This window comes from Canis lupus, chromosome 27 (genome assembly GCF_003254725.2).
Source record: "Canis lupus dingo isolate Sandy chromosome 27, ASM325472v2, whole genome shotgun sequence".
NCBI lineage: Eukaryota > Metazoa > Chordata > Mammalia > Carnivora > Canidae > Canis > Canis lupus.
Window position 1 is genome coordinate 3294803 of NC_064269.1, and position 25796 is coordinate 3320598.

Here is a 25796-nt window from a genome sequence, read left to right on the forward strand (position 1 = left end):
TGCCTCACATAAAGAAAGGACTCTAGAAGTATTTTTGTTGAATAAATGGGTCATGTTCTATATGAGGCAACCCAAACTGGTATATGTTCCAATGTCAATTTCTCTCATTTCCTTTAGAGTCAGTTAATACAGGGGGCGTAAGCCAACTCACACAGCCAAGAAAGAAGCAAAACAATAAAGGTAGACATGACAGGACAACTTATAATATTCAGGAAATAACATCCTTTATATAATACACACATGATACCAATAAACTAAGAAGAGATTTAAGCACTGGGTGGAAGCTATTAACCCATGATCTTTGATAAAGTCTTTTCTAATTCTAGTATCTACAAGAGGAGAAATAAAACTGGTGGCACTTAACAATGGTTATCCAGCCCTCTGAAAATATCTAAAATGTCAGGAAAACTATTTCCTGATCTGCTTCTTCAGCCCCTAGAGGAAACTAATTCTTTCGGAAAGGAAAAGATTCACTAGTAAATCAGTCTCTTTTCCCCTCTGGAGTTCAGTTCATTTTGGTCAATGGAAAAGTTTTTATTAGAAAAAATATCATAATGTCATCTTTCATGTTCAAAGCACTTAGAAAAGTACATAGTGTTTTTATATGCATTATCTTCTAAGATTAATTTATTCAACAGATATGGATTGAGCACTTACTATGGGGCAGACATTGCTCTAGCTGATGAGCACACAAGAGGATGAACAATAAACAGATAAAAACATGGCAGGTGTTGCTAAGTGCTACAGAGAAAAATGAATCAGGGTTGGCACAATAGGCTGTTTCGTGTTATGCAGGGTAATCAAGAAATGATCTTCACAACAACCCGGCAAAATAGGTAGGACATTAGCTATTAGCATAATCTTAATTTCCCAGATTAGGGAAACTGACACCCTGAACGGTTAAGTGACATGCTCAAGATCACTTGGAAAGATGGGGATGGGAGAAACCAGATTTCCCAAAACATGGTCTATTGCTAAGGTTTTAAAGAGGATTTGGGGGTAGCCCGAGTGGCTCAGCAGTTTAGCACCATCTTCGGCCCAGGGCATGATCCTGGAGATCTGGGATCCAGTCCCCATGTCAGGCTCTGTGCATGGAGCCTGCTTCTCCCTTTGCCTGTGTCTCTGCCTCTCTCTCTCTCTATGTCTCTCATGAATAAATAAATAAAATCTTTAAAAATAAATAAAGAGGATTTGGACTTGGGAATATGCAACTAAATTCCTTCCCCTCTAGAGAATGCTGCTTAGAAAGTTGAAAAGAAGCCCATATACACATACTGTTAACTCATCACTCTGACAATGGCCTGCCTCCCACTGGTGCATAATCATTTGCCTCACCTTGATTTGGGAAATAAAATAACAGAAACACCATTTTTTAATATTGTTGCAAAATGACTTTTTAAAAACAAAATAAAGTTTTTAAATGTGTAGTTTTTATTTAGAACAGAAAGGAGCATGTAGGCTTATTGTGCAAAAGCAGGCAATGCAACACCTCATTAGCAATACTTCAAATCACACCTAATGAACATAAACTCTCCTTTAGCAGCCTGTCTCTGTTCTGCACACCTGTTGAAAAGTGTGTGAAAATAGATTCAGCAAGGATTTTCTGCCAGGAGCGCATGGGACTGCATGTGCGTGTGTGCCCGCGCGTATGGAAAACTGTAAACATTGCAGGGAACAAGATGCCATGCTATAGCTAATGTGAATTAAATCTAAAAACCACTTCTTAGTAAAGGTAGAGGCTGAAGACCTCCATGTATTATAGAAACTCAGAAGGAGGAGGAATCCGTTCTGGTGCAGAGAATCAAGTCCGGCTTTAAGGAAGAAGAGGCCCTAGGGCCTGGACGAATGGATCAAGTGTCAAAAGTGAAATTAAAGGACAGTATTTTCTAAGAGGTGGGAATGGAGACCAAGAGGCAGGGGACACGAGGGAAACAGTAGTCCGCCACAGCTAAAATATGTTATGCGAAAGACCTATGTGTGAAATACAATTAGAAGGATATAGATATAGGCCCAACTCCTATCTTGCATATAATAGGTAAGGAAACTGAAGCCCAGAGAAATTTAGCTGATTTGGCCAAAGGCAAACAAGGGGGAGAAGAACGAAAAAGGAAATTTTTATATTGCCAGTTAGGTGTTCTTTTGACTATCTCATTCTGTGGGTAGGCTGGGGGACTGGGACAGGTAGGAGATTATTTTTCTCTTTAAACGTAAAAATATGGGGGTTCCTGGTGGCTCAATGGGTTAAATGTCTGACTCTTGATTTTGGCTCAGGTCATGATCTCAGGGTTGTGAGACTGAGCTTCACAATGGGCTCTGTGCTCAGCGAGGAGTCTGCTTGACCCTTTCCTTCTGCCCCTCCCTCTAGAAAGAAACAAAAAAGTAAAAACATACAAAAAAATATGTAGGGAGGTTAAATAAATTGCCTTGAGATTACATGTCCAGCTGAATAGTTCCAGTTGTACTGACACTGAGCCTAGGTCTCTGGAACAGCTTGTCCAGGGCTGCTAGATTACTCAGCTCCTTCACTAGAGAAGATAAAATACTAAAGCTAATGCAGACACCATCCTTTCTCTCAGGAGCACTGCACCTTTCAGGACCCATCCTTAAAAAGGATTTTTGAACCATAGGGATTATCAGGGATATGAATGAAAAAGCAGGTTCTTCTTCTCGTCTCTAAATTTGCCTGCCTAGCTTCAGAACTGAGCCAATGAAGCTGAGGATTGATTAATAAAACATAAGAAAAGTGGAGCACCAGAAATGTGTTGTAACAAACTAAGAGTTAGGAGGCATAGGTTCTAGTCCTGGCTCCACCACACATGATGTTGTTAGCTTTTTTTTATTTTTATTTTTATTTTTTTTGAAGAAGGGCTATACATATTTTTTTAAAGATTTTATTTATTTGAGAGAGTGAGAGAGAGAGAGAGCTCATGCAGGAGTGGGGGGTCAGGGTGTGGGGAAGAACAGAGTCAGAGAGAGAAGCTGACTCCCCGCTGGGCAGGGAGCCCTAAAGCAGGGCTTGGTCCCAAGATCCTGAGATCAGGTCCCAGGACCTGAGCCGAAGACAGATGCTTAACAGAAGGAGTCACACAGGCATGTTGGCTTTTTACAAGTATTTCCGCTTATTAAATTTATAAAAGGAGGAGGCTGAATTAGCTGATGTCTGAGGCTACAATATTCTAATTTTCTGATTCTACGTAAACTGCAATTTGCAGGAAAAGAGACATGAAGAGTTGAAGGTAAATTGAACTTTGGGAAATCACGTATAATTTTTTAATGCAATAGGCATGTGTCCTACTTAAAGGCACATCAGTCCATCCTGTAATTTAGATTTTTGTTTATAGGACTTTCTTATAAGAGGGTACACCCACTGAACAAAAAGGACACATAGATCAATTACACATTTAAGAAGTAGAAAAAGAAGTAGAATCAACTCTAAAGGCCTTTTTCAACTGAATCCACAGACTTTCTTGCTTTCCCACTTAAGACAGTTATCATGCATATACGTGGCCATTTGAATCAACAAGTTATTATTAAGAACTGGAGAGATAGAAAGACACTTCAAGTAACAGAAAGTCCTTGATTTGATTTATTTAAAAAAGCATGGAAGAGGGAGAGATGAATTGAGAATTTATACTGATAAAATGTAAGATTCCATAGCATGAAAGAAGAGAAAAAAAAAACAAAATGAAGACTTCAATAGGCTTAAGAAAAGAGCAGAAAGAAAACCAAGAACAAAGGCATTCAGAAGAGTTCAGGTTCCTTAGAATATCTATTTGTTTTTGCCAAAATATACATATAAAGAAATTCTGGAAAAACCCTCCCAACAGTGGTTACCTGTTCAGGGAGACAGGAAGCAAGCAGATTAGGGAGAGGTGTAAAGAGGAGACTTTTTACTAAATATCTTCAAATGACTCTTTAACCACGTAGCTATATAACTTATTTTTATTTAATTTAAAAATTAAATAAGTATATAAATATAAATGTCCCTTAAATTCAATTATTTGCAAGCAACAGTTGAAATACAAGAAAGCCAATGAAAGGAGACATTAGAACAAAGTACCAAGAGGTAAAGAAAATGCTACAGCACTGGGAGGTTGGAAGAAATCCAAAGAGAGGATAATCTAGACTGTTTTCAGGGACCAGCTGGAGGTGAAATAGACATGGACAATACTGCTGAGGGCCTCAAGAAGCTTATGATAGCTCAAACCAGCACCAGCTGGTACAAGAATATCTTGAAAATACAACACACAGGTTTATGTCCCTGTGTGCCTGGACAATGTGAAATCCACAATGGGATGAAACCAGAACTCTACTAACAGGGAAGTAGTTTTCTTTCACCCTCTCAAATAGAGGGATTGAAATGAGAAACCAGTGTTTCTCAATTGGGAGCCACAAAAATGATTAATTAGGTAGAAGATGAATGTGACCTATAAGGAAAAGATAAAGAAATCCACTTGCATCATTTAGCAAAGAAATTCTCTTTTGCAAGAATTCTTTAAGGCAGTCCATGAGAAACAAATGCAGGGGAATGTCCTCTTAAAGTCATTTCTACTCTCAGTATTTTTTGATTTGTGGGTTAATTCCCAGTGTGCTTCCTTGTAAAGGAGACCTTGCTAATGTGGCCTAGTGAAAGGCCTAGTTAGTAAGAAGTATTAGTAGTGCCAGTGAAGATTTGCAAATAAACATGAGCAAGCATATCATTAATCAACTAAAAAATCCCTTGTTTTACGGTGCCTGACTAGCTCAGTTGAAGCATGTGACTCTTGATTTTGGGTTTTAAGTTTGAGCTCTATGTTGGGTGTAGAGATTACTTAAAAATAAAACCTTAAAATAAAACCCTTGATTAATAGTACAATTAGTACTTCTAAAGTGCTACTAATGTTCTTTCTTGTCATGAGTGTTTGTTTGCTTTCTAGTAATCATTAATCTATGCATTTATTAACTTCTCTGCATGGTGGTATGTTTCACAATCAAAAAAAAAAAGATTAGCAAAAAAAAACTATGACTAAAATTATCCTTTCTACAAACTATCTACCCTTGTGGGGAGGACAAAGGTTGAAGTCAGACTATAATGAAGAACCAGTCCTTTAATGGAGCTCCATCAACATCTGTCCTACTCAAGGAATGATACCTATCAGGGCCAGAGATCTACCCTCTCTGAGGCCTTACTCCCGATCCAGGGCCCCTGAAATCTGAGGCATTAGGAGAAAACAGGCTATCTATAGGGCAAGAACCAGGGGGGAAAAGCATGCGAAGGGCAACTGGCTCTGACAACCAACAGCTCTATGTATTCTTCATATATTAAGTCAGGTTAAGAAAGGGAGATTTAATTTGCATTTGAGTTTAAAAAAATAAATATTTCAAATAAAAGCAAAGAAGTTTTAGCCACCTGAAAGGCCAGGGTCCAAAGAACTTTACTTATCTTCTTATTGCTATAAGAGTACTTTCTGAAAAAGATACACCATTGGCCAACTCACTAAATAGGCACAACCAAACTTTGTGATTTGTCATCACTTTGTACCTCTTCTAAGATCATGGATGCAAGGGTAGGAAAGAATAAGAAAACATTTCTAAAAATATTTCAAAATTTTACAATGAATGGAATTTTTTTCTAAAAATAGACCAAGATTCCATGTTCCTTATTCACTAACCCAGAAAGTTACAGCCTACCTCCTTCCTCACCAATCTTCCCCACTCAGCAAAGGCACAGATTACAAAGTTAGACTTTAAAAAAAGGAAGAGTAAATGAGGAAATCAATGAATGTTTATGAAAACTACTCAGTTCCAGAACTTGATGTGTGAAAAAGTCCTTAGAAATTCTGTCCAACTTCTCAGTTCCAGATGAGAAAATTTAGGCCTAGAGAGGTGATGTGTTTTGCTAAAGCACACGGTCTAGTTTTGAGAAGTTTTTTCCTTTATTTACAACTTTCTTTTCCTATAATCTATTTGTGGTAGCTTGAGCAACACACACACACACACAAAGAGAAATACAGATAATAAACATGGTGAATTACAGTAGATTCAGGACTTCTTCTAGTCTACTGTTATTTGTATCATATCATGCTTTGTTTCTGAAACTCTATATTTCTCAGTGGAAGATACAAGGTACTGTTGCCATCTTTTTTTTTTTTTTTGCCACTTTTTTCTATTATGGAGCTGTCCTGAGCTGCAACAGGAGTGAGTGAAGGACCATTTTGTGTAGACACTGTCTTAACTGCTCTTGCCATCCTGAACCAAAAATGCCTCCACAACTATAGCTAGGTCAAGAGATCTACTGGTCTCATCTTACTTCTGTCCCGTTATTAAGCCAAGAAACTAAAACTTCTTCCAAATTAAATGATTGAAAGACGAGTTAAGTGGAGTTTATGAGGCAGTTTTGTTAATAAAGACAATTTAGGTAAGTTTTATATTTATGAATATGTAATTACACAAAGCCTTTCCTTCCCTCATCTGGAAACACCTATCAATCTACTTCTTTAACTGACATTTATCAAATCAGGGACCCCTAAAATGGAGTCTGAAATCATTCCTCAGTACACAATGGCTCATTAGTTGGCTGGTGGATTTAACCAGGGGGCATTGCTTCTCCACCTGTTGCCTTGTTTCAAAAGATACTCATGAGAAAGGAACCCTCGGTGTGGTCAAATATTTGTTAGGGGAGTTTGAAACTCTTGGTCAAATGAAGACTGGTATTTATTTCACTTGTGCTTTTTGCTGGCAGGAATAACAGAACTGACTCTAATATAAGGAGGAGTGGTGGCTCAATCCAGACAACTGAGTAACAAGGCCAAAGACTTGGTCTCCTCACTGGCCTGGTTTGGTTTACCTTATTCTATTCCTGTCCCCAACAGCTATGATCTAATGTCACCAAGGGACAGAGGAAGTTCTGATAGAGTATAAATCCATAAACTCCTCTATATTAACAACAGGGTTTGTTGATATTGCAATAGTTACATCATCATTACATTTAAAGATAAAATTCTGAATGTATATGGGAGAGAGATTTTACCCGCCTATAACATCTTTCACCATGCCATCTTTCTTGGACTCATTTAATAGAGTCCCATTTCATTTATGTTCTTTTTTGTTTTTAATCTGTTTTCATCTTTTTTTCTGATCTGGCCTGGAGCCAAAAACAGAAGCCTTATTAACGGAGACAAGAAGTGTCAAGACCCACAAATGAGCCTGAGCAGCAATTAAACTGAAAAATAAACCCCATTAACCAGAACTGAAACAAAAGGTTAACTACTTATCCAAACTTGGGCAAAGGGACAGTTCTTTCTCCCCCGCCTCCCCTAAGCCTGTTAGGAAAGGGGTGTCTGAAGCTGTGCCGCCTCCTCCTCCAACTCACTTTCTGCGTCAAATAGTATGGGTCAAAGTCCTCCAGGGGAACTGCAACCAGGCCTTGTGGGATGTCCCCATAGATGAAAGGCAAACTCTTCCCTGCTTCCAGGTCACTGTTTGGCTTGGGCTTGCTATCCTCATCGTCTTCCCGATGACTGCCTTCGGCCTTTGGCGGTTTCTTGAGCTTGCTCTCAGCAATGCGCCTCTCGATGTTTGCCAGTGACTCAGGGGTGAAAGGCTTGAAACTATCGGGGCCTGGTGGTGCAAGCAGCCGCGCTGCCATCTTCTCATCCTGCAGCAGCTTCGTTAGTTATGCTGCGTCCGGGACAGGTCAGCTCTGGAAGAAACGGCAACACAGACAGCAGTAATCAATCGCTGCTCTGAAAAGAGGCCAGACCAAACCATCTCACTCTCGACCTTTATTCACAACCTCTGCAACACATAGTTTCTTCCGTGACACGGTTATTTTTCTCTTCAGAAAATCTGTGGTGTGAATGGGCTGGGTGATGTCCATAAGCACCCCCAGGGGAATGGCTAGCCAGGGAGATCTAAAGATGGGAGGCTCCTGGATTGCTAGTTTTTCTTACTTTACTTAGATGCAACTCCACTGTTTGCAATCATATAAACTACAAAGGTACATTCCACACCCTCAAGGAACTTCTATTCTGAACTAATAAGGCATATTTAACATTACCCAGGGGCCCATGCTAGCTCTGGAATCCTTATATGCTCAAGTCACCTTCCTTTCCTGGAACTCTATTCCCTAAAGAAATATTCTTCCTTCCAAATACAACACAAGGGCAAACTGTCACTCCTTTACATTTCAGTTTCTGAAAATACTAAACCCTTCAAAACACTGGAGGCACAAAATATAGATAAAATAGACTCCATTTACTGCGGCTCTTCCATTTCAAGTTATTTTTCAATTCACCAAGATGTGTAAAATTCATCTGGTATAAAAGTCCAGAAGTACCTCTTTGATGATGGAGATCCTGCCAGGGACAACCGGGGGTGGGGCGAGGGGAAGCAAATGGCAGAGGAATCTCGGAGAATTTCCTCTGAAGCAACAGCACTGCAGTGCCTGCAGCAGGGTGAAGGATGGCAGGAAGGCCTGCGTGCAGCCCAGAGGGGCTCAAACTAGGGAGGACAGAAATGAGAACAGGACTAAAAACCAAACTTCCCTTCTAAAAGGAAAAGTGAAGTAGGGCCATCCTAGAGCCAATGATTTCTAAGCATGGGATTTGAAAAGTCCATTTCCATGTTTACACAGAGCCCTGGGTTATTTAAAACACATCTTGAAGGCACCTGGGTGGCTCAGTTGCTTAAGCACCTGACTATTGATTTTGGCTCAGCTCACGATCTCAGCCCCACGTCAGGCTCCACACTCAGCGCAGAGTCTGCCTGAGATTCTCTCCCTCTCCCTCTCACACGGTTCGCACTCTCTCTCAATAAATAAATAAATAAAACTTTAAACAAGACAAAAGACACTTTGAAACAGGGGGATCGCTAACATCCAACACAATAGTGCTTGGTGCCTGCCATAAAAGGACCTGAGCAGGTGAGTCTTACCACGAAAGCTGTAGGGCTTTACCAGCATTTCATCTGGTACTTACGGTGCTGCTTTTGCCTTTCGTTTTGTGAGCTCCACAGAGACAATCGGGAAATTTTTTTTTAAGGCTAAAGATTGTTCTTTCCCTCCTACTTAGCCCTCAGGGTCCACTTCAAGGCAAGTATCCATAAAACTCAAGCCTCCTCAAGAGAACAGTAGTAGAGTTAACTCTAAATAATTTGAGAGTGAAATACCCAAGGGCTCCTTTCATAAACGCACCCGCAGAGATCCCAGATTTCTCTAGTGGTGGTGATTGCTAAGGGTTGCAAAGGCAGTGCAGTGTCTCCGTGTGGGCTGGTCAGCTCACTCCCTTACAGCATGGGACTAATGAGGCCCGAACCACAAGTCTGCCCCCATGAAGACCAAAGAGCTTGGCACTGGGCTGAAAAAAAAAAAAAACAATGCTCCGTACACCGTGGGGTCCAAGAAATCATTTTCACAAACGATGCCCAGAATTTTTGAGATGCAAGGGATTTCACAGATACAGTCCATTCATTTTATAGATTAGGAAATGTGGGGTCCTAAAAGCTTGGACAACTTGCCCCAGAATAAAAATCACAACCAACGAGCTCTGACTCAACAACTCATACTTCTTTTATTATGACCAGTGTCAGTCACCCACCCTCCTCTCCTACTCTAACCCCCACTACTCCCAGCAGGAACAGTCTGGATCATCGAATAAAGCACATGCAAAGGCCAATGGTTTTGCTGGTTTAAGACTTTACTCACAACGTTTTCCTCAAGCTAGAATTCCTTTTCTCTCATTCTTTTCCTCTTCTCTCTCCCTGAATTGTCTCCAGTAAATGCTCACTCCTGTGTACAACCCTCCCACCGGCTGCAGCCTTTACCAATTTTTCCCCTTGTGAACTCCTATAAGCCTTATCATGATCTTAGCTCACAGTTATCCACAACTTCATATGTTTCAGGCACTGTTCCAAGCACTGTGCTTCTATTAACTCATTTAATCTCTGGGACAACATATGAGGCAGGTATCATTATTCTTTCCTTTTAAGAGATGAGAAAACAGAGTCACAGAGACATAATACAGCCTGCCCAAAGTTACACAGCTGGAAAATGACAAATCAGGATTCAAAGCATCCTGTTCACACTTGTTTTGGCTCTTAGTTATCACTGAATTGTACCCTATAAAATCCCAAAGGGAAAGGGTGGTGCCTTAAACTACTTCTCTATCCCTTTTACAAATGATAGGATTATACGTAAAACCTATAATGAGTTCAGATACCTGGAACCTCTTTGCTCTCACAGTCACACTCATTCTCAACCCTGAGTCACCCTCAGTTCCTATTTAGAGGACAAAGAATACTGCAAGAGATGCTTCCACATGGAAGCAACCCAAGTGTCCATTGAAAGATGAATGGATAAAGAAGATGTGGTATATACAATGGAATATTACTCAGCCATTAAAAAAGAATGATATCTTATCATTTGTAACAACATGGATGGACCTAGATGGCTTAATGCTGAGAGAAGTCAAACAAAAAAAAAAAGACAAAAACCATATGATTTCACACATATGTAGAATCTAAGACAAACTATCAGCAGAAACAGACCATAAAGATAAAGAACTGATGTTTGCTGGAGGGTGGGAGGGCAATGGGGAGATGGGTAAAGTAGATGAAGGGGAGGGGGAGATACAGGCTTCCAGTTTGGGATGAATACACCACAGGGATGAAAGGCACAACACAGGGAATACACTCAACGGTATGGTAGTAGTGTTGTATGGTGACAGATGGCAGCTACACCTGTGGTGAGCACAGCATAACCTATAGACTTGTCCAATCACTATGTTGTACACCTGAAACTAGTATAAAACTGCATGTCAAGTATATTCCAATTGAAAAAAAAATGTATATATTGCAAGAGGAAGTGACTGAAGACTCAGACAATGCTTGTGACCTGACTGTACACCCCTGGGCTCTTCACAGGTCAAGCTGTCCAAGGCTAAGTCCTCTGCCTTTGCTTCCAGATCCTATTTCCTCCTACCTTCTCCAAAACCATGATCTCTCAATGATCCAAGCTCCCTGTCACATTCTCCATCTTTACTTTTCCTTTCCTACTTCTATATCTTCTTCCTTTTTATCGCCAGCCCTGCTCTCTCTCCATTGGCTTAAGATCCTCATTCTAGTTTCTGTTGTCCTGGTTCTATCCACAACTACAGTCTCTTCTTCTCTAAGGGCTGGCCTTCTGCAATCTTTCTGCAACATTCTTTCTTTTAGGGATCTCATCTACTCAAAATAATCTGAACATGGGTGATTTTTCAAAGTTTGATCACCAGCCCTAACTGTTCTCCTGAGTCTCATAACTGCCTATCACCACTTCAAAATTAAAGCATGTAAAACCACTCATCTCTTTACTTCCCAAACTGATTCTTTCCCTTGGCTTTCTTAATTCTGTTATTAGAACCATCATTTTTCCAGCCAACTAGCAACAGATCTTGGTCATCTTTGCCCTGTCATCCTTTGTTGTCCTTGCCCAACCAGTCACCAGCCTTACTAATTCTTCTTTCTTCCAAGTTTCTATTTTCAATAGTGTCACCCACATCCCGGACCTACTCTAAAAGCCTCCACTTGTAAACCAGTCCTCAGTCCACCAGGTACATCTCTGCTTCTATTACGCCATTTCCCTCCCTCAAACCTACCAGAATTATAGGAGACAATCCAAACTTCTTCCACTCCACTGCCATTCAAGATCTTCTACAACCTTACACTTGTCAAACGTTCTCTTCTACTCTTCCTACAAGAACATCTACTCTGGTGACTGTTTTTTGTTTTGATTTTCTAGGCTTTTTTTTTTTTAAAGGGAGAACATAATAAACTATATAGATCTCGAGTGCACAGATTGGTTATTTGCACATATATATACATGGGTGTACCCACTGCTCAGATTAAGTTATAGAAGATTTATTCCAGCATGCCAGACAGCTCCCTTGAGCTCCCTTGTCAGTAACAACCACCACGACTGGCCCAGCAAAGGCTAGTCTGTCATCTATCTCCGTAGATTAGTTTGGGCGGGTCCCAAACTTCATAGAAGTAGAATATAGAATACTCTTCAGGGTCTGGCTTCTTTCATTCAACATTCTTTCTGTGAAATTTATCTTTGTGTGTATGGATAGTTCCCTCTTTTTATTGCTGGGTAGTATTTCATGTATGAATCCAGCAGTTTATCCATTTTAGCTTGACAGACATTTAGGTTGTTTATTATTCTAGGCTATCATGGATAAAAGCTGCTAAGGTTTTTGCACATGTTTTTCGTGTTCATTTTTTTTCAGGTATAAATAGGAGTGGAATGCTGGGCTCAAAAGAGGGCATGTGTTTATCTGGCTTTGGTAATAACTCCAGAAAAGTAAGAGGATTCCAGTTGCTCTCTATCTTCACCGGACTTAGAAATGAGTCTTCTTTATTTCACCCTTTTTAATAGGTATGTATACAGGCATTGCATAGTTCTTAAAAAAATAATTTATTGAGGTGAAATTTATAAAACATAAAATTATCCATTTTAAAGTGAATAACTCAGAGGCAATTAGTACACTCACAATGTAGTGCAATTACCACATCTATTGAGTTCCAAAACATTTCCATCACGACAGAGTAAAAACTCCTTTACCCATTAATTAGTTTCTCTTCATTCCTCTCCGTGTCCATCCCCCACCCCTGCCCTGAGCTCCTGGCAACCATCAGTCTGTGTTCTCTCTTAATCTATTCTGGATATGCATACGAATGGAATTTTACAATAAGTAATCTTTTGGGTCTGGTTTCTTTTTCACTTAGCATAATGTTTTTGTTTTTTGATATTTTATTTATTTGAGAGAGAAAGAGTAGGCGAGCAGGGTTGGGGGGCAGAGAGGGAGGGACAAGCAGACTCCACTCTGAGCAGGGAGCCCATAGTGGGGCTCCATCTCAAAGGACCCTGAGATCACAACCTGAGCCAAAACCAAGAATGGGACACTTAACTAACTGACTGAGCCCCCAGGTGCCCCCTAGCATAACCTTTCTGAAGTTTATCCATACTGTAGGATGTATCATATCAGTACTTCACTCCTTTCTATGGATGAATAATGTTTCATTTTATCTGTTATAATTTGTTTATTCATTCATCCATGGGTGGACATTTGAGGTCTTTCTGTTTTTGGGCTATTATGAATAGTGTATGCACAGGTACTTATTTTAGTTCCTGTTTTCAATTCTTATGAGTACACACCTAGGAATGGAATTGCACGGTCATATGTGACAGCATGTTTAATTCTTTGAGGAAATGCCAAACTTTTTCCACAGTGGCTGAGCCATTTTACATTTAAAACAGCAATATAAAGATCCAATTTCTCTATATCCTAGTCAACACTTATTTTCCTTTTTAAATTTTTTTTTCATTTAAAAAATTTTTATTACAGTATTACAGCCATCCTTGTGGGTGTGAGTAGTGTCTTGTTGTGGGTTTTGATTTGCATTTCTCTAATGACTCAGGAGGTTGAGCATTTTTTTCATGTTTGCCAGCTTACTGGAGTTTTAATTTGCTTTTCTCTGATGATATTGAGCATCTTTTCATATGCTTATTGACCATTTAGCTAGATATCCTCCTTTGTGAAATGCCAGTTTAGGTCTTTAAGTCTTTGGCCACTTTTTTCTATTGGGTCACCTGCATTTTCTTATTGATTTGTGGGAGTTCTTTGGCTATTTTCCATACAAGTCATTTGTCAGATATATCTCAAACGTCCTTCTTTTTACTTTCTTAATTCTGTCTTTTAATAAAAAGTAGTTCTTCATTTTGCTAAAATCCAACCTATCTTTTCTTTCATGTTTTCTTTGTTCTGAGAAATCTTTGTTTATCCCAAGGTCATGCAGCAATTAGCCTGTTTTCTTCTAGAAGTTTCATTGTTTTGTCTTTTTAATTTAGATTTCAAATAATTTGGAATTGATTTTTGTATATATAAGATAGAGGTCTAGGTTCCTTTTTTTCCCTCCTTACATGGATATCTAATTGACCCTGTATCACTCAATAAAAGGCTGGTCACTATTATTTTCATTGACTTCTAAATATATTTTCATTTTCTTGTTTTAAATCTCCTGAAATCTTTCTTTCCTTTTTATATAAGTTCTATTCATCCATTAAAACCAGGTTAAATTCTTCTCCTGAGGAAACTGTCTCGCAAAAAAAGTAAAAAATAAACTTTTTAGATTTAGAAGGAACTTAAGAGACCATCTAGTCCAACTTTCCTTACTTTACAGATAAGAGAATTTTTCAGTAAGCAAGAAAGCCTGAGTTGTCTAATTGCTAATTAGTGGCAGAGGTAGAGCTAGGGCACAGGTCTCTTGGCCTCCAACATAATGCTCTTTTCAACATACTACACAATCTCTCAGGCAATGCATCTTGCCCATCTTATCACCCCAGTCTCAGCTTTCTTCCTCTTGCAGTGCTAAGATGAGACACCCAGCCCAGATAATGAAGGAACAATAAAAGTGACTTTTAGCCCTAACAGTCCTGAAAGAGACTGAACTTGACTCAAAGTTGGGGGAAGGAGATTATTAGGATTCTCTTCTCTTGGTCATCCAGAAGGATTAAGACCTGTGGCCTGTACCCACAACTAGAAATAAATCTAAATTAAGGGGAGAGGGATAGAAGAGGGAAGGAAAACTGGCTTTGCATGGTTGTAACAGGGATGAAGGAAGAGAAGTCATCCAGGAGGAGTTGTTAACAGAAACGTTATAGGCAAGGATACTCAAGAAAAATGTTAAAAGGAGGGTCAAATAGCAAGTAGTATTAAAAACTTGTCTGACTTGAAAAAAAAGAACAAAGTTGGGGGGCTTATACTTTACAATAGCAACAATTACTACAAAGATACAGTCAACAAAGTAGCGTGGTACTGATGAAGGATAAAAGCAGAAAAAGTTCACCTGTAGCCCAGAAGGTTGACTTACAGCCTGTATAGTTCTGATAAGGATCAAATAGGTGTTGGTTGCTATGTTCTTAAAGTCTCATGACTGCCTGTAAATCCCACCAATGTTAATACTGAACTGAACAATAAGCACCAGAGAAATCTTGAAAAAGTAGTTTTACAAGTAGAAATTCAAAGAAAGGATGCCTGGGTGGCTCATCAGTTAAGCATCTGCCTTTAGCTCGGGTCATGATCCCAGGGTCCTGGAATCAAGCCCCATGTGTGGCTCCCTGCTCAGTGGGAAGCCTGCTTCTCCTCCTTCTGACCTTCCCCTCTACTTGAGTTCTCTCTCTCTCTAATAAGTAAAATCTTTTAAAAAAAAAGAAATTCAAAGAAGACATTTATGATCTAATACTCCCTGCATGACCCCACCCTCTTAAGCACTAAGCATATAATGACCAAAACAAAAGTGCAGCTCCTTTTGCCCATGGGTCCTGTCCTATGCTATTTAAATAAACTAAGTTGCATCAGACAACATCTCGAGAATTCTTTCTTGGTTATTGGAGTCGATGATCCTGTAATAGTACTGGCATAAAGACAGACACATAGACCAATGGAATAGAAAGCCCAGAAACAAAACCTCACATATACGGTCAAATGATTTTCAACAAAGGTGAAGCCCCTTCAATGAGGAAAAGGATAGGTTTTTCAATAAGCGGTGCTGGGGAAAACTAGATATCTACATGCAGAAGAATGAAGTTGGACACTTATCTTACACTATACACAAAAATTAACTCAAAATGGATCAAATATCTAAATGTAAGAGCTAAACCTATAAAACTCCCTAGAAGAAAATGTAGAGGGAAAGCTTCATGACATTGGATTTGGCAAGAATTTCTCACGTATGACACCAAAAGCACAGAAACAACAAAACAGATATATTGAACTTCATCAAATAAACACCTTCGTGCCTCAAAGGATACTATACAAGAGATTAAAAAGGGAACCCACAGAATGGAAGAAAGTATTTGCAAATCATGTACCTCATGAGAGATCAATACTCAGACTATATTTAAAAGAAACCTATAACTCAACAACAAAAAACAAACAATCTGATTAAAAATGGACAAGGAGGTGGCACCTGGTGGTGCAGTCGGTTGAGTATCCAACTCTTGGTTTCTGCTCAAGTTATGATCTTAGCATTGTGAGATCAAGCCCCCTGTCTAGATCCACACTCAGTGTGGAGTCTGCTTAAGATTCTCACTGTCCCTCCCTCTGATCCCTCCCTCCAACTCTCTCTCTCTCAAATAAATAAATGGGGGCACCTGGGTGGCTCAGCCAGTTAAGCATCTGCCTTCAGCTCAGGCCATGATTCCAGGGTCCTGGGACCCGGCCCCATTTCGGGCTCCCTACTCAGCGGGGAGCCTATTTCTCCTTCTCCTTCTGCCTGCGGCTATCCTCCTGCCCCCATCAAACAAATAAATAAAATCTTAAAATAAATAAATAAATCCTTTAAAAAATGGACAGAGGATTTGAATAGACATTTCTGCAAAGTAGACATACAGATGGCCAATAAGTACACAAAAAGATGCACAGCATCACTAACCATTAGAGAAATGCTCAAACTGTACACTCACCAGAGTGGCTATTATAAAACAAAACAAAACAGAAAATAACAAGTGTTGGCAAGACTGTGGAAAAATTTGAAACCTTGTGCTGCTGTATGGCAGCAGTTCCTCAAACAATTAGACATAAAATTACCACAAGATTCAGCAATTCCACTCTTAGGATTATACCCAGAAGAACTGAAAGCAAGGTCTTGAACAAATATTTGTACACCCATGGTCACTGTAGCATTATTCACAATAGCCAAAAGGTGGAAGCAATCCAACATGGATAAATGAATGGATAAACAAGATATGCTATATTCATGCAATGGAATATTATTCAGCCTTAAAAAGGAAGGAAATTCTGGGGGTGCCTGGTAGCTCAGTCACTTAAGCATTTGCCTTTGGCTCAGGTCATAATCTTGGGGTCATGGGACCAAGATCCATTCTGGGTTCCCTTCTTGGTGGGGAGTCTGCTTCTCCCTCTCCTTCTTGCCCCTCTCCCTGCTCATGCTCCTTCTCTCTCTAAAAAACATCTTTAAAAAAAAGGTAGGAAATTCTAGCACATGCTATAACATGAATGACCCTGAAAACATCATGCTAAGTGAAAAAATATACCAGACTCAAAAGGACAAATACTGGGGCACCTGGATGGCTCAGTCAGTTAAGTGTATGCCTTTGGCTAAAGTCATGATCAAGTCATGATCTGGGGGTCCTGGAATGGAGCTGGCACTGGGCTCCCTGCTCAGAAGGGAGTCTGCTTCTTCCTCACCCTCTGCTCCCCACCCCCATGCTCCTGAACACACACGCACTCTCTCTCAAATAAATAAATAAAATACATTTTTTTAAAAAATGACAAATACGGAACACCTGGGTGGCTCAGCAGTTGAGCATCTGCCTTTGGCTCAGGGGGTGATCCTGGAGTCCCAGGATCGAGTCCCATATTGGGATCCCTGCAGGGAGCCTGCTTCTCCCTCTGCCTATGTCTCTGCCTCTCTCTCAGCGTCTCTCATGAATAAATAAAATCTTTTAATTAAAAAAAAAAGACAAATACTGTATGAGTCCACTTACATGAGGTACCTAGAGTCAAACACATAGAGACAAAAAGTAGAACAGTGGTTATTTGGAGCTAGGGGGATGGAGCAATGGGAAATTATTTAAATGAGTACAGGGTTTCAGTTTGGGAGGATGAAAAAGTCTGCAGGTGGACATTAATGACAGATGTCCAATAATGTGACTGCACTTAACACCAATGAATTGTTCATTTAAGATGATAAATTTTATATTACATAAATTTTACCACAATTTTTTAAAAAACAAAAAGAGCAAATGATACATTTACTGTGCTCCCTAATATATGCCAGAAACTGTACTGATGATCAATGTAGCTCTCTGCCTTCAGGGACATTTAAAGTCTTCTGGGGGTGGCAGACAAATAAACAAAGTACAGTATGGTAAGTCCAATAAAGTAAAATAGGCTTTTATAGATATACACAAGCAGGACACCTAATCTAGTTTGGAGATATCAAGGAAGGCTTTCTGGAGAAAGTGACAACTCAGCTAAAGGATGGCTGGTGGAGTAGCAGAATGGCAGGAAAATGGATAGAGCTTTGCAGGAAGAAGAAACAGCATACACAAGAGACCACAGACAAGCCACTGGGTACTGCCAACAGGTCAGTGTAAGCAGACTTCAGAAAATTAACAGATAAGCAGCTGCCACATCAGGAAGGCAAAGACGTTATCATGGGAAGGAGTTCTGATTTTATCCTGAAGGCAATAAGGAGATACTGAAGGTTTTTAAATAGGGAATGACTTGATCAAAGTTGCACTTCCAGCTACGGCATACAGAATGAGGTGGGCAGTGGGGAGATGGGCTGGGTGAGGAGCAAGATCTGAGTGAAGAAGGCCAGGTGGAAGACCTTTGTAGTGATTCAGGTGAGAGACTATGACAGCCTGAACCAGGCTGCAGCAAGCAGGGAGGATATACCAAACAGTCCTGTTGACTAATTGAAGTGGGAAGTAGAAGGAAAATCGACAAAGAGGTCCAGGTTTTTGTCACGGGCAAATGGATGGAAGGTAGTAAAAATCACTGAGAAACTAAGATGTGATGCATACCTTGGGGGTTAAGATGATGACTTCACTTTTAAATATGTTGAGTCTGAGTTGCTTTGGTACATCCAAATGGACACGCTAAATAGGCAGTAGATACGTGGCTCTGAAGTTCAAGGGAAAAGACTTAACTATAAGAACTAAAAGAAGAGAAGTTTGGCAGAGAACTATAGCTAGCCCCTGAGAACCGCCAGCCAGCTCTCTGCATGTTGATATATAGCTCATTTGGAATCAGCCAGAGGAGCAGCTCTGCGCTGGGAGGAAGGTGGGCGGCTCTTATCACCAAAGAGAAAAATGCAGCCAGATGGATGGAGTTTACACTGTCCCCACTCCCCAGGCCCCTCCTTCCTCAAGTGACAACTAGATGCTAGGCTGCCAATTTTCTTTGTCACTTACAGATTTCATTTTGGGAAATCATATAACAGTTCTAGAAATTGAAATAAAAACAATTTTGTCAAACCTTAGTTTTACTCATTTGAGACAAAAAAAAATTGCAGCCCTAACCCTCTCTTGATAACATCAAATCTGGCTCTGCCTTCTACAAGATCTTATGGCCCATCCTCACCCTGGCGACTGTCAGCATCCATGCTGAGAGCTGCCTTGTGCATTCTTCTGGCTTTCCACCTCATAAGGCCACTGTGAGGTTTGTTCTTCCTAAGCCTCGCTCACACCTGTCAAACTTTCCCAAAGCTGATCTATTTTTGTCTCTGATTCTCAATAACTGGTCCCTTCCTACTCCCTTTGAGATAGTCACTCTTCAATGATTTGTATCTATGTCTTTCCACAGATACCTTTTGAAAGGTTTGCTTATGGGATATTTTGAAAGAGGCCTAATATGGATATAAACATAAGACTGACCATGATAAATAAGTAACTCTATCAGGAGGGGCTTGTGAAGCACACTTTGACTACATGAATATTTTGATACAAAATGGTATTTAAATGCAGCCAAAACCAATTATTATAGTGATTATAAATGGATCCAAAAGTTTCTCTGAGCAGGTCCCCTCAGCCCAAAATGAAAGAGAATTCCATCTTGTCTATGTATCCATACAAGCATAAAGCCTACTCGTCTATCAAGATATGACCCAGTTAAGAGGCCTTGAGACTTCCCTCTTCCTGGCCCTAGAGACACTACAAGTCAGAATTTTCCTCTATTTTATCAGTTAACTTCTATCACCATTTTTTTTTTTTTTCAAATTTAACTGGCTTTCTGTGTTTCCTTTATTTCTTCCACAAGGCACAGGAGCCTTTCTCCTTTATATCCCAACACACTAAACCCTTGGTAGACTCTGGCTGTTGTTGTCATGCTCTTTGCTAGTCTCCTGAGTCAAGTTACAGTGCAAACAGTGTTTTCTTGTTCACTGCGTTACAACTGAAAATTGTGATTGGGGGTTCTCTACTTCTTTTGCCTCAATTCCAACATGCACATTAGATTTCAACCTCAATTTCCTATGCCTTCCTTTCAGTCATATTGAGACACTCTTAGCCACCAGTTTGGTCCTTCCTTCCTCCCAGCCCCAGTGGTCTAAAGGGAGAGCAGATGTGGTCTTATTTTCCACTAGATTGTTTGTGTTTTCCAAGGTACTAAACTACAGAGACATGTTAAACATCTAGGAAACAAAAGCCACTTGATAGGTGTTCATACTTCTAAGGAAGACCAAAACCTCTGGGGAACATGCATTTTGCTCCAAGTATCTTAGGCTTCCAGTAAAACTCCAGAGCCCAAATAAGAAACTCATTGTACACACTCCCAAAGAGATTTACTGGACATGGTGGGAACAGGAAAAATCTTTCCATATGAAGGAATATGGTTGGGGATGGAAGGAGAAAGTAGCTGTACACACAAAAAAGATCATTATTTTAATAATGTTGTTATGGGTGCAGCCCGGGTGGCTCAGTGGTTTAGCGCCGCCTTCAGCCCAGGGTGTGATCCTGGAGACCTGGGATCAAGACCTGGGATCAAGTCCCATGTCAGAAAAAAAAAAAAAAAAAAAAAAAAAGTCCCATGTCAGGCTCTCTGCATGGAGCCTGCTTCTCCCTCTGCCTGTGACTCTGCCTCTCTCTTTCTCTCTCCTCTCTGTGTATTCTCATGCATAAATAAATAAATAAATCTTTAAAAAATAATAAAAATAATAAAATGTTGTTATGGTTATACAACTGAGGAAAAGAAATCAACACATCCCATAGTTCATGTTGTTTTTCTTATTTACAACTATACAGTCAATCAGCTTAAATCAGCTGAATATATTTGGGGTACAGATTCACTGCTTCTAACCAAAAATCCCAAGATTTTAAGTTTTGCCTCTACTGTATAATGACTATCAGACCAGTAAAACGACAAAGAAAGTACAAGGGTTAAAATACAATGTCTAATAAATAGAAATTGCATAGTAAATATTAGTTAATACCACTTGTATCATCTGTTAAAATTTTTTCATTTCATTCAACCTTCATACGATAAATAAAAATCCAAAGCAATGTCTGACAACTATTGCATAAACCTTGATGAACAAAGATGACATCATTGTGGAAATAAATTATTGGTGGGCAATCAGTGGCATGAAATATTAAGTATAAATTTTCATTTTTCAGTTAATATTATTTAAAAAATGTGGATATAGAAGGTAGTTAAGGAGTATCAGTACATCATGTGTACAAAAGACAAAAGTAGACCAATGTAGGCAAGATAGTCTCTATTACTTTTAGACTATCTACAGCCAGAGGCATGCCTGGCAACTTTAACTGGGGAGTGAAGATGACTGTCTCTCAACAGAGAAAGAGATGGCGGAAACGCTTGCTGGACTTAAAACATCTTTCACAACTGAGGATGAAGGTATGGACTATGATAACATCAGCATCACAGGCTTTTATTACTTTCGTCTGCATATACTTTTTCCACATCATAGAGAATTTAGAAGTTAAGGCACAATATTTCACAGCGGGCCTTATCTCTGCCATCTTTAGAAATATGGCATTTGACTATATAATAAGGGTTATAAGCCTTCTACTCTCTATGATTGGTAAGATTCTAGCCCACATGCTTCTATACAGCTTGATAATTTCCAATCATTAATAGTTTTGGACAGCTGACATTACTTTTGCTCTAGAGTTTCGTTTTTCTTTTAATTATGACATCAGATCCCTCTACCACATCCTCCAAAAGAGAAACAATCCTAGACCAAGATTGAGAAACTGAGATTATAATTCGGATATTGTCACTGACCAGCTGTACGGCCCTTAATAATTCATTTATCCAAGCCTTGGTCTTACTTATAAAAGAAGGGAGGTAAGTGAAATTGTATATAGAGCCAGGTTTGCAGCTTGTCAGCTAATTGACCTTGGGCAAATTACATCTTAGGGAGCCTCCACTTCTCCATTTAAGGATTAAGTGAGATAATGCATGTGAAGTAGGACTGAGTAAATAAACAATGATAATCATAATACTACCAATAATAACAGCATATAATAACATGGAGCATTTACTACATGTGCTAGGCATATACTAAAAGCTTTTATATAATCTTTTTGATCTTTCCAACAACTCTGTAAGGTATGTATTGTCATTATTCCTTATTTTTTTTAAAGATTTTATTTATTTATTCATGAGAGACAGGGAGAGAGAGAGGCAGAGCCTCAGGCAGAGGGAGAAGCAGGCTCCATGCAGGGAGCCCGATGTGGGACTCGATCCTGGGACTCTAGGATCACGCCCTGAGCCAAAGGCAGACACTCAACTACTGAGCCACCCAGGTGCCCCATTATTCCACATTATTGATGAGAAAACTGAAGCAGAGAGATTAAGTAACTTGCCTGAGATCAGATTGGGATTCATATCCAAGGTGTTTGGCTCTAGGGTCTGTGTTGTTAACCATTTCACTATACAACTCCTCATTAGCACTCTTTTCCCTCCTCTGCACCTCTTCAAAGATCCTTTGCAGTTCTATGATTCCATAAACATAAATTTATTAGCTGCCCTGGACTCTGATAGGCTAAGCAAAGTTGGCTCCTCTGACAGAATGATCGAGATTCTAAACATATAGGCTTAAATCAGAAAGAACTATGTGTTGAATAAAGGAATGAACACAGAGACTAAAAAGGGGTCTAGTACTATTCTGATGATCCCTACCACAACCATGACCGAGAATTCATCCATTCAATATGTGCTTCTTGAGTGTCTCCCATGTGGTACTGGAAAGCTTAGAACTGAGAAGACTGATAATCATAACACATTCTAAGTCACTATCTGTCAGTCATGTAAAGGAGACTCCTGCACTAGATGGTAGAAAGTTGGATTAAAATTTTAAAGCTTAAAAAAAAATTTAAAGCTTTTTGTTTTCAATCAGTGGAAGTCTTTTTCAAATAAAATGCTGGATGTCAATACTATAAATAAAAGTATCTTTGTTCAAACTGAAGCAGGGCCCAAGGTCTACCTCACTCCCCCCAGATCACCCCTGAACACGTTTCTACAGAGTGTTAGGATGGCCCCAAAACTATTAACAAAATAATGACTGGGTCTCTTTCAACTCCAGAATTCAATGGACAACTCCTAGAACAATGGATCTGGGATTGCTCGCTAATAAAGTTCACTTGATATGGACATACAACAATATATGAAAGTGGTTATGTGCCTGTCTGCAAAGCTGGTGCAGTACCTATAAAGATTAGGATAATATTTATTGTCAGGCAACTTTATAAATATTACCTTTAATCCTCACAACAACCTAATGAGACAGGTATTGACAGCTTCATTTTACAAGTGAGGAAAGAGAGACTCAAAGAAAAAAATAGGAATTCCCAAGGTCACACAGGAAGTAGCCTCTCTCCAAAGCCCACGTGCTTTCCCTGGTATCATGATGCCTCTGACAATGACTTGACAATAAGGTCAAGTACTTGCCTACTCCAAAGAACTGTACACACAAGAGGAAGACTTTAATGAAAACATGAGAACTGACACCTTGCATGGAGATTTGCTACTCAGACAACACACAGGTCGTTTCACGGGCCAAAAAAGGTGACACCCAAACTGGGTCACACCGTATGGCATTCAAACAGATGGAGTGCCAAAGCCTTGGGTGTGGATAAGAGGTCTGAGTACAGGCACCACGAAGCTCTCATCAAGCTTGTATGGTTTTTGCTCTTCACTTGCTCAATCACTAGTGGATGGCAGGGCAGACCCACTACATGGTTACTAGAAGACAGCGTGCTGACCAAACTCAGAAGCATCACTCGCACTTCTATGAGGTTGTCAGGGGAAGGGAAGACGTGTCATTCAAGCAGCCACTGTGCTGTGCACTTCAACATGGTGACTACAAGCAGGGAGACATATACAATGGGATAGCCGGGGGTAATAAAATAAAATAAAATCCTCTTTCTCATCCAGGGTTACCGCAAGGAGCCGAGGAGAGAGAATACATCGGGAGCTCTTGAAGTGTCACACACATGAAAATACAGTAATACACAGCAGGCTGGCTGTAAACTGTCAGGAAATCGTAGCAACAAGCAATCCGATGTGGTCAGCCATGATTAAAAACAGGATAGATCTTTCCTGAACGAGATTTCAGACTTGCTAGGAGTCTTAGGAGACTGAGCTGACAGTGACAGACTCTGTAAACAGTTGCTGAGGCTACAAATGAACGCAACCTCATATTTGCACAGCGCTCTAACATTTACAAAGCGCCTTCTCATCCTTTACCTCATCTCATCCTCACTTGGGAGGTTCAAGGAGCAACTACTGCTATATCCAACTTCACAGAAAAGGTGACTGGGGTGAGAGAGGTTAACTGACTTGCTTTGTATCAAACAGCCAGTGACCTGGGGACAAAATATTAAATGGTCCCCCATCCATCTACTAAGGAGGGAGGCTTTCTTTCCTGCTGAGACTAGCCACCTTCCTCGTGCTGAACAGAACAATGATAAGAAGGGAAAGGGGGAAAGGCTACATGATCATAATGATAATCGCAGTGATGATAAAGAGGCCAGGAAGGAAAACTCTGGGAATGCAGCTGATACTGGAGATGGCTTTCAGTGGGGCTGGGAAATTTGGGGACAGAAAGAAGAGGAGGAAAAAAAGAGAAAAAAAAAGGAAAAAAAAGAATTAAAAAAAAAAGAGGAAAAAAAAAAGAAAGAAAAGGAAAAAGAAAGAACAGAGACAGGACAAGGATGATACAGAGTGGCTAAAGAATACCTTTTAGCAAGTCTAGTGGACTAATGCCCAATATATCCTGCTAATCTCTTAAAGAATCATGAATAAATATTTGCATTTCTCCCAAAGTCTTTAGGATTTGAATTTGTATGTGCTTTGTTGTTGTTGTATGCTTTAGTTTTTTTTTTTTAATTTATTTTTTATTGGTGTTCAATTTACTAACATACAGAATAACCCCCAGTGCCCATATGCTTTAGTTTTTACAGTGCCTTAAGGCAAATGCAGGGTAGCTTACAAAAGCAGGTAGTGACATCTGAGTGACACGGGCAAGTGGCAGAGTGCAGGCTCGCATTTAGTGTTTCTGCCTTCCACCCCACCCACCACTTCTCCCCTGCAATAACACACTGCCACGAAGCACTGTGGATATGATGTGGGCAGGGACTTTTCAGAAACATCCAAGAACATGCCCAGCAATACCTGCATGGAAACATCCCCTCCAAACACAAAGCACAGCAACATGCATCCCAATACTGTTAGTAATGCTTTCACAACTATTTACCAATTGGACTTTCACAACTACTCTATGACAGGCCCACAGAGGTTAAGTGACTTGCTCAGGGTCACAAAGAGAGCAAGTAGCAGAGTCAGGACTTACTTAAACTTACAGTGTGGCTCTTCATCCAGTGTGTTTTTCTGTAGTATGATGTTTCCCATTCAGGAAAACAATGTTATGATGGGACAAGCACAGTAGTAGCAAGATGAGAAATAGATTTCTAATCTCATTTGTAATGTATTAATAAAACTTAATCTTATACTCTTCTCTAAAGTCCTCACTATCTACTCAGAAAGGTGGGGCTAGCAAATATTCTGTAGGAAACATTAAAACAGAAAATTGTTCATAACTGTTATGGTCCCCTATTGTTAACTACCTCATCGATGACAAATGAATTTGACTAATCCTCACAGCTGGATTTGTATAATCCAAGCAAACCCTGGGGACAGTATAGTAATTCTAAACTGTAGACACCATCAGAAATTGAGATGAAATTTAGCTCTGATGGCCATGGCTTCCTTCTGCTCAAAAATCTTCAGACT

The 25796-nt window shown here is 39.8% G+C and overlaps 1 protein-coding gene across 5 annotated transcripts in view; it reads right to left on the minus strand.

The window, feature by feature from the left end:
• Positions 1–25796, minus strand: part of SCN8A (sodium voltage-gated channel alpha subunit 8) — a 178051-nt gene that overhangs the window by 116280 nt on the left and 35975 nt on the right. For 3 of the 5 annotated variants that reach the window (XM_049102407.1, XM_049102405.1, XM_049102406.1), the window contains exon 2: positions 7352–7681. In XM_049102407.1, coding sequence (XP_048958364.1) covers positions 7352–7627 — 276 coding nt within the window. In that variant the 5' untranslated portion in view covers positions 7628–7681. Of the gene's footprint in view, positions 1–7351; positions 7682–9172; positions 9325–25796 lie in introns of those variants that run through there. The other 2 variants (XM_049102402.1, XM_049102403.1) reach the window with 1 other exon arrangement.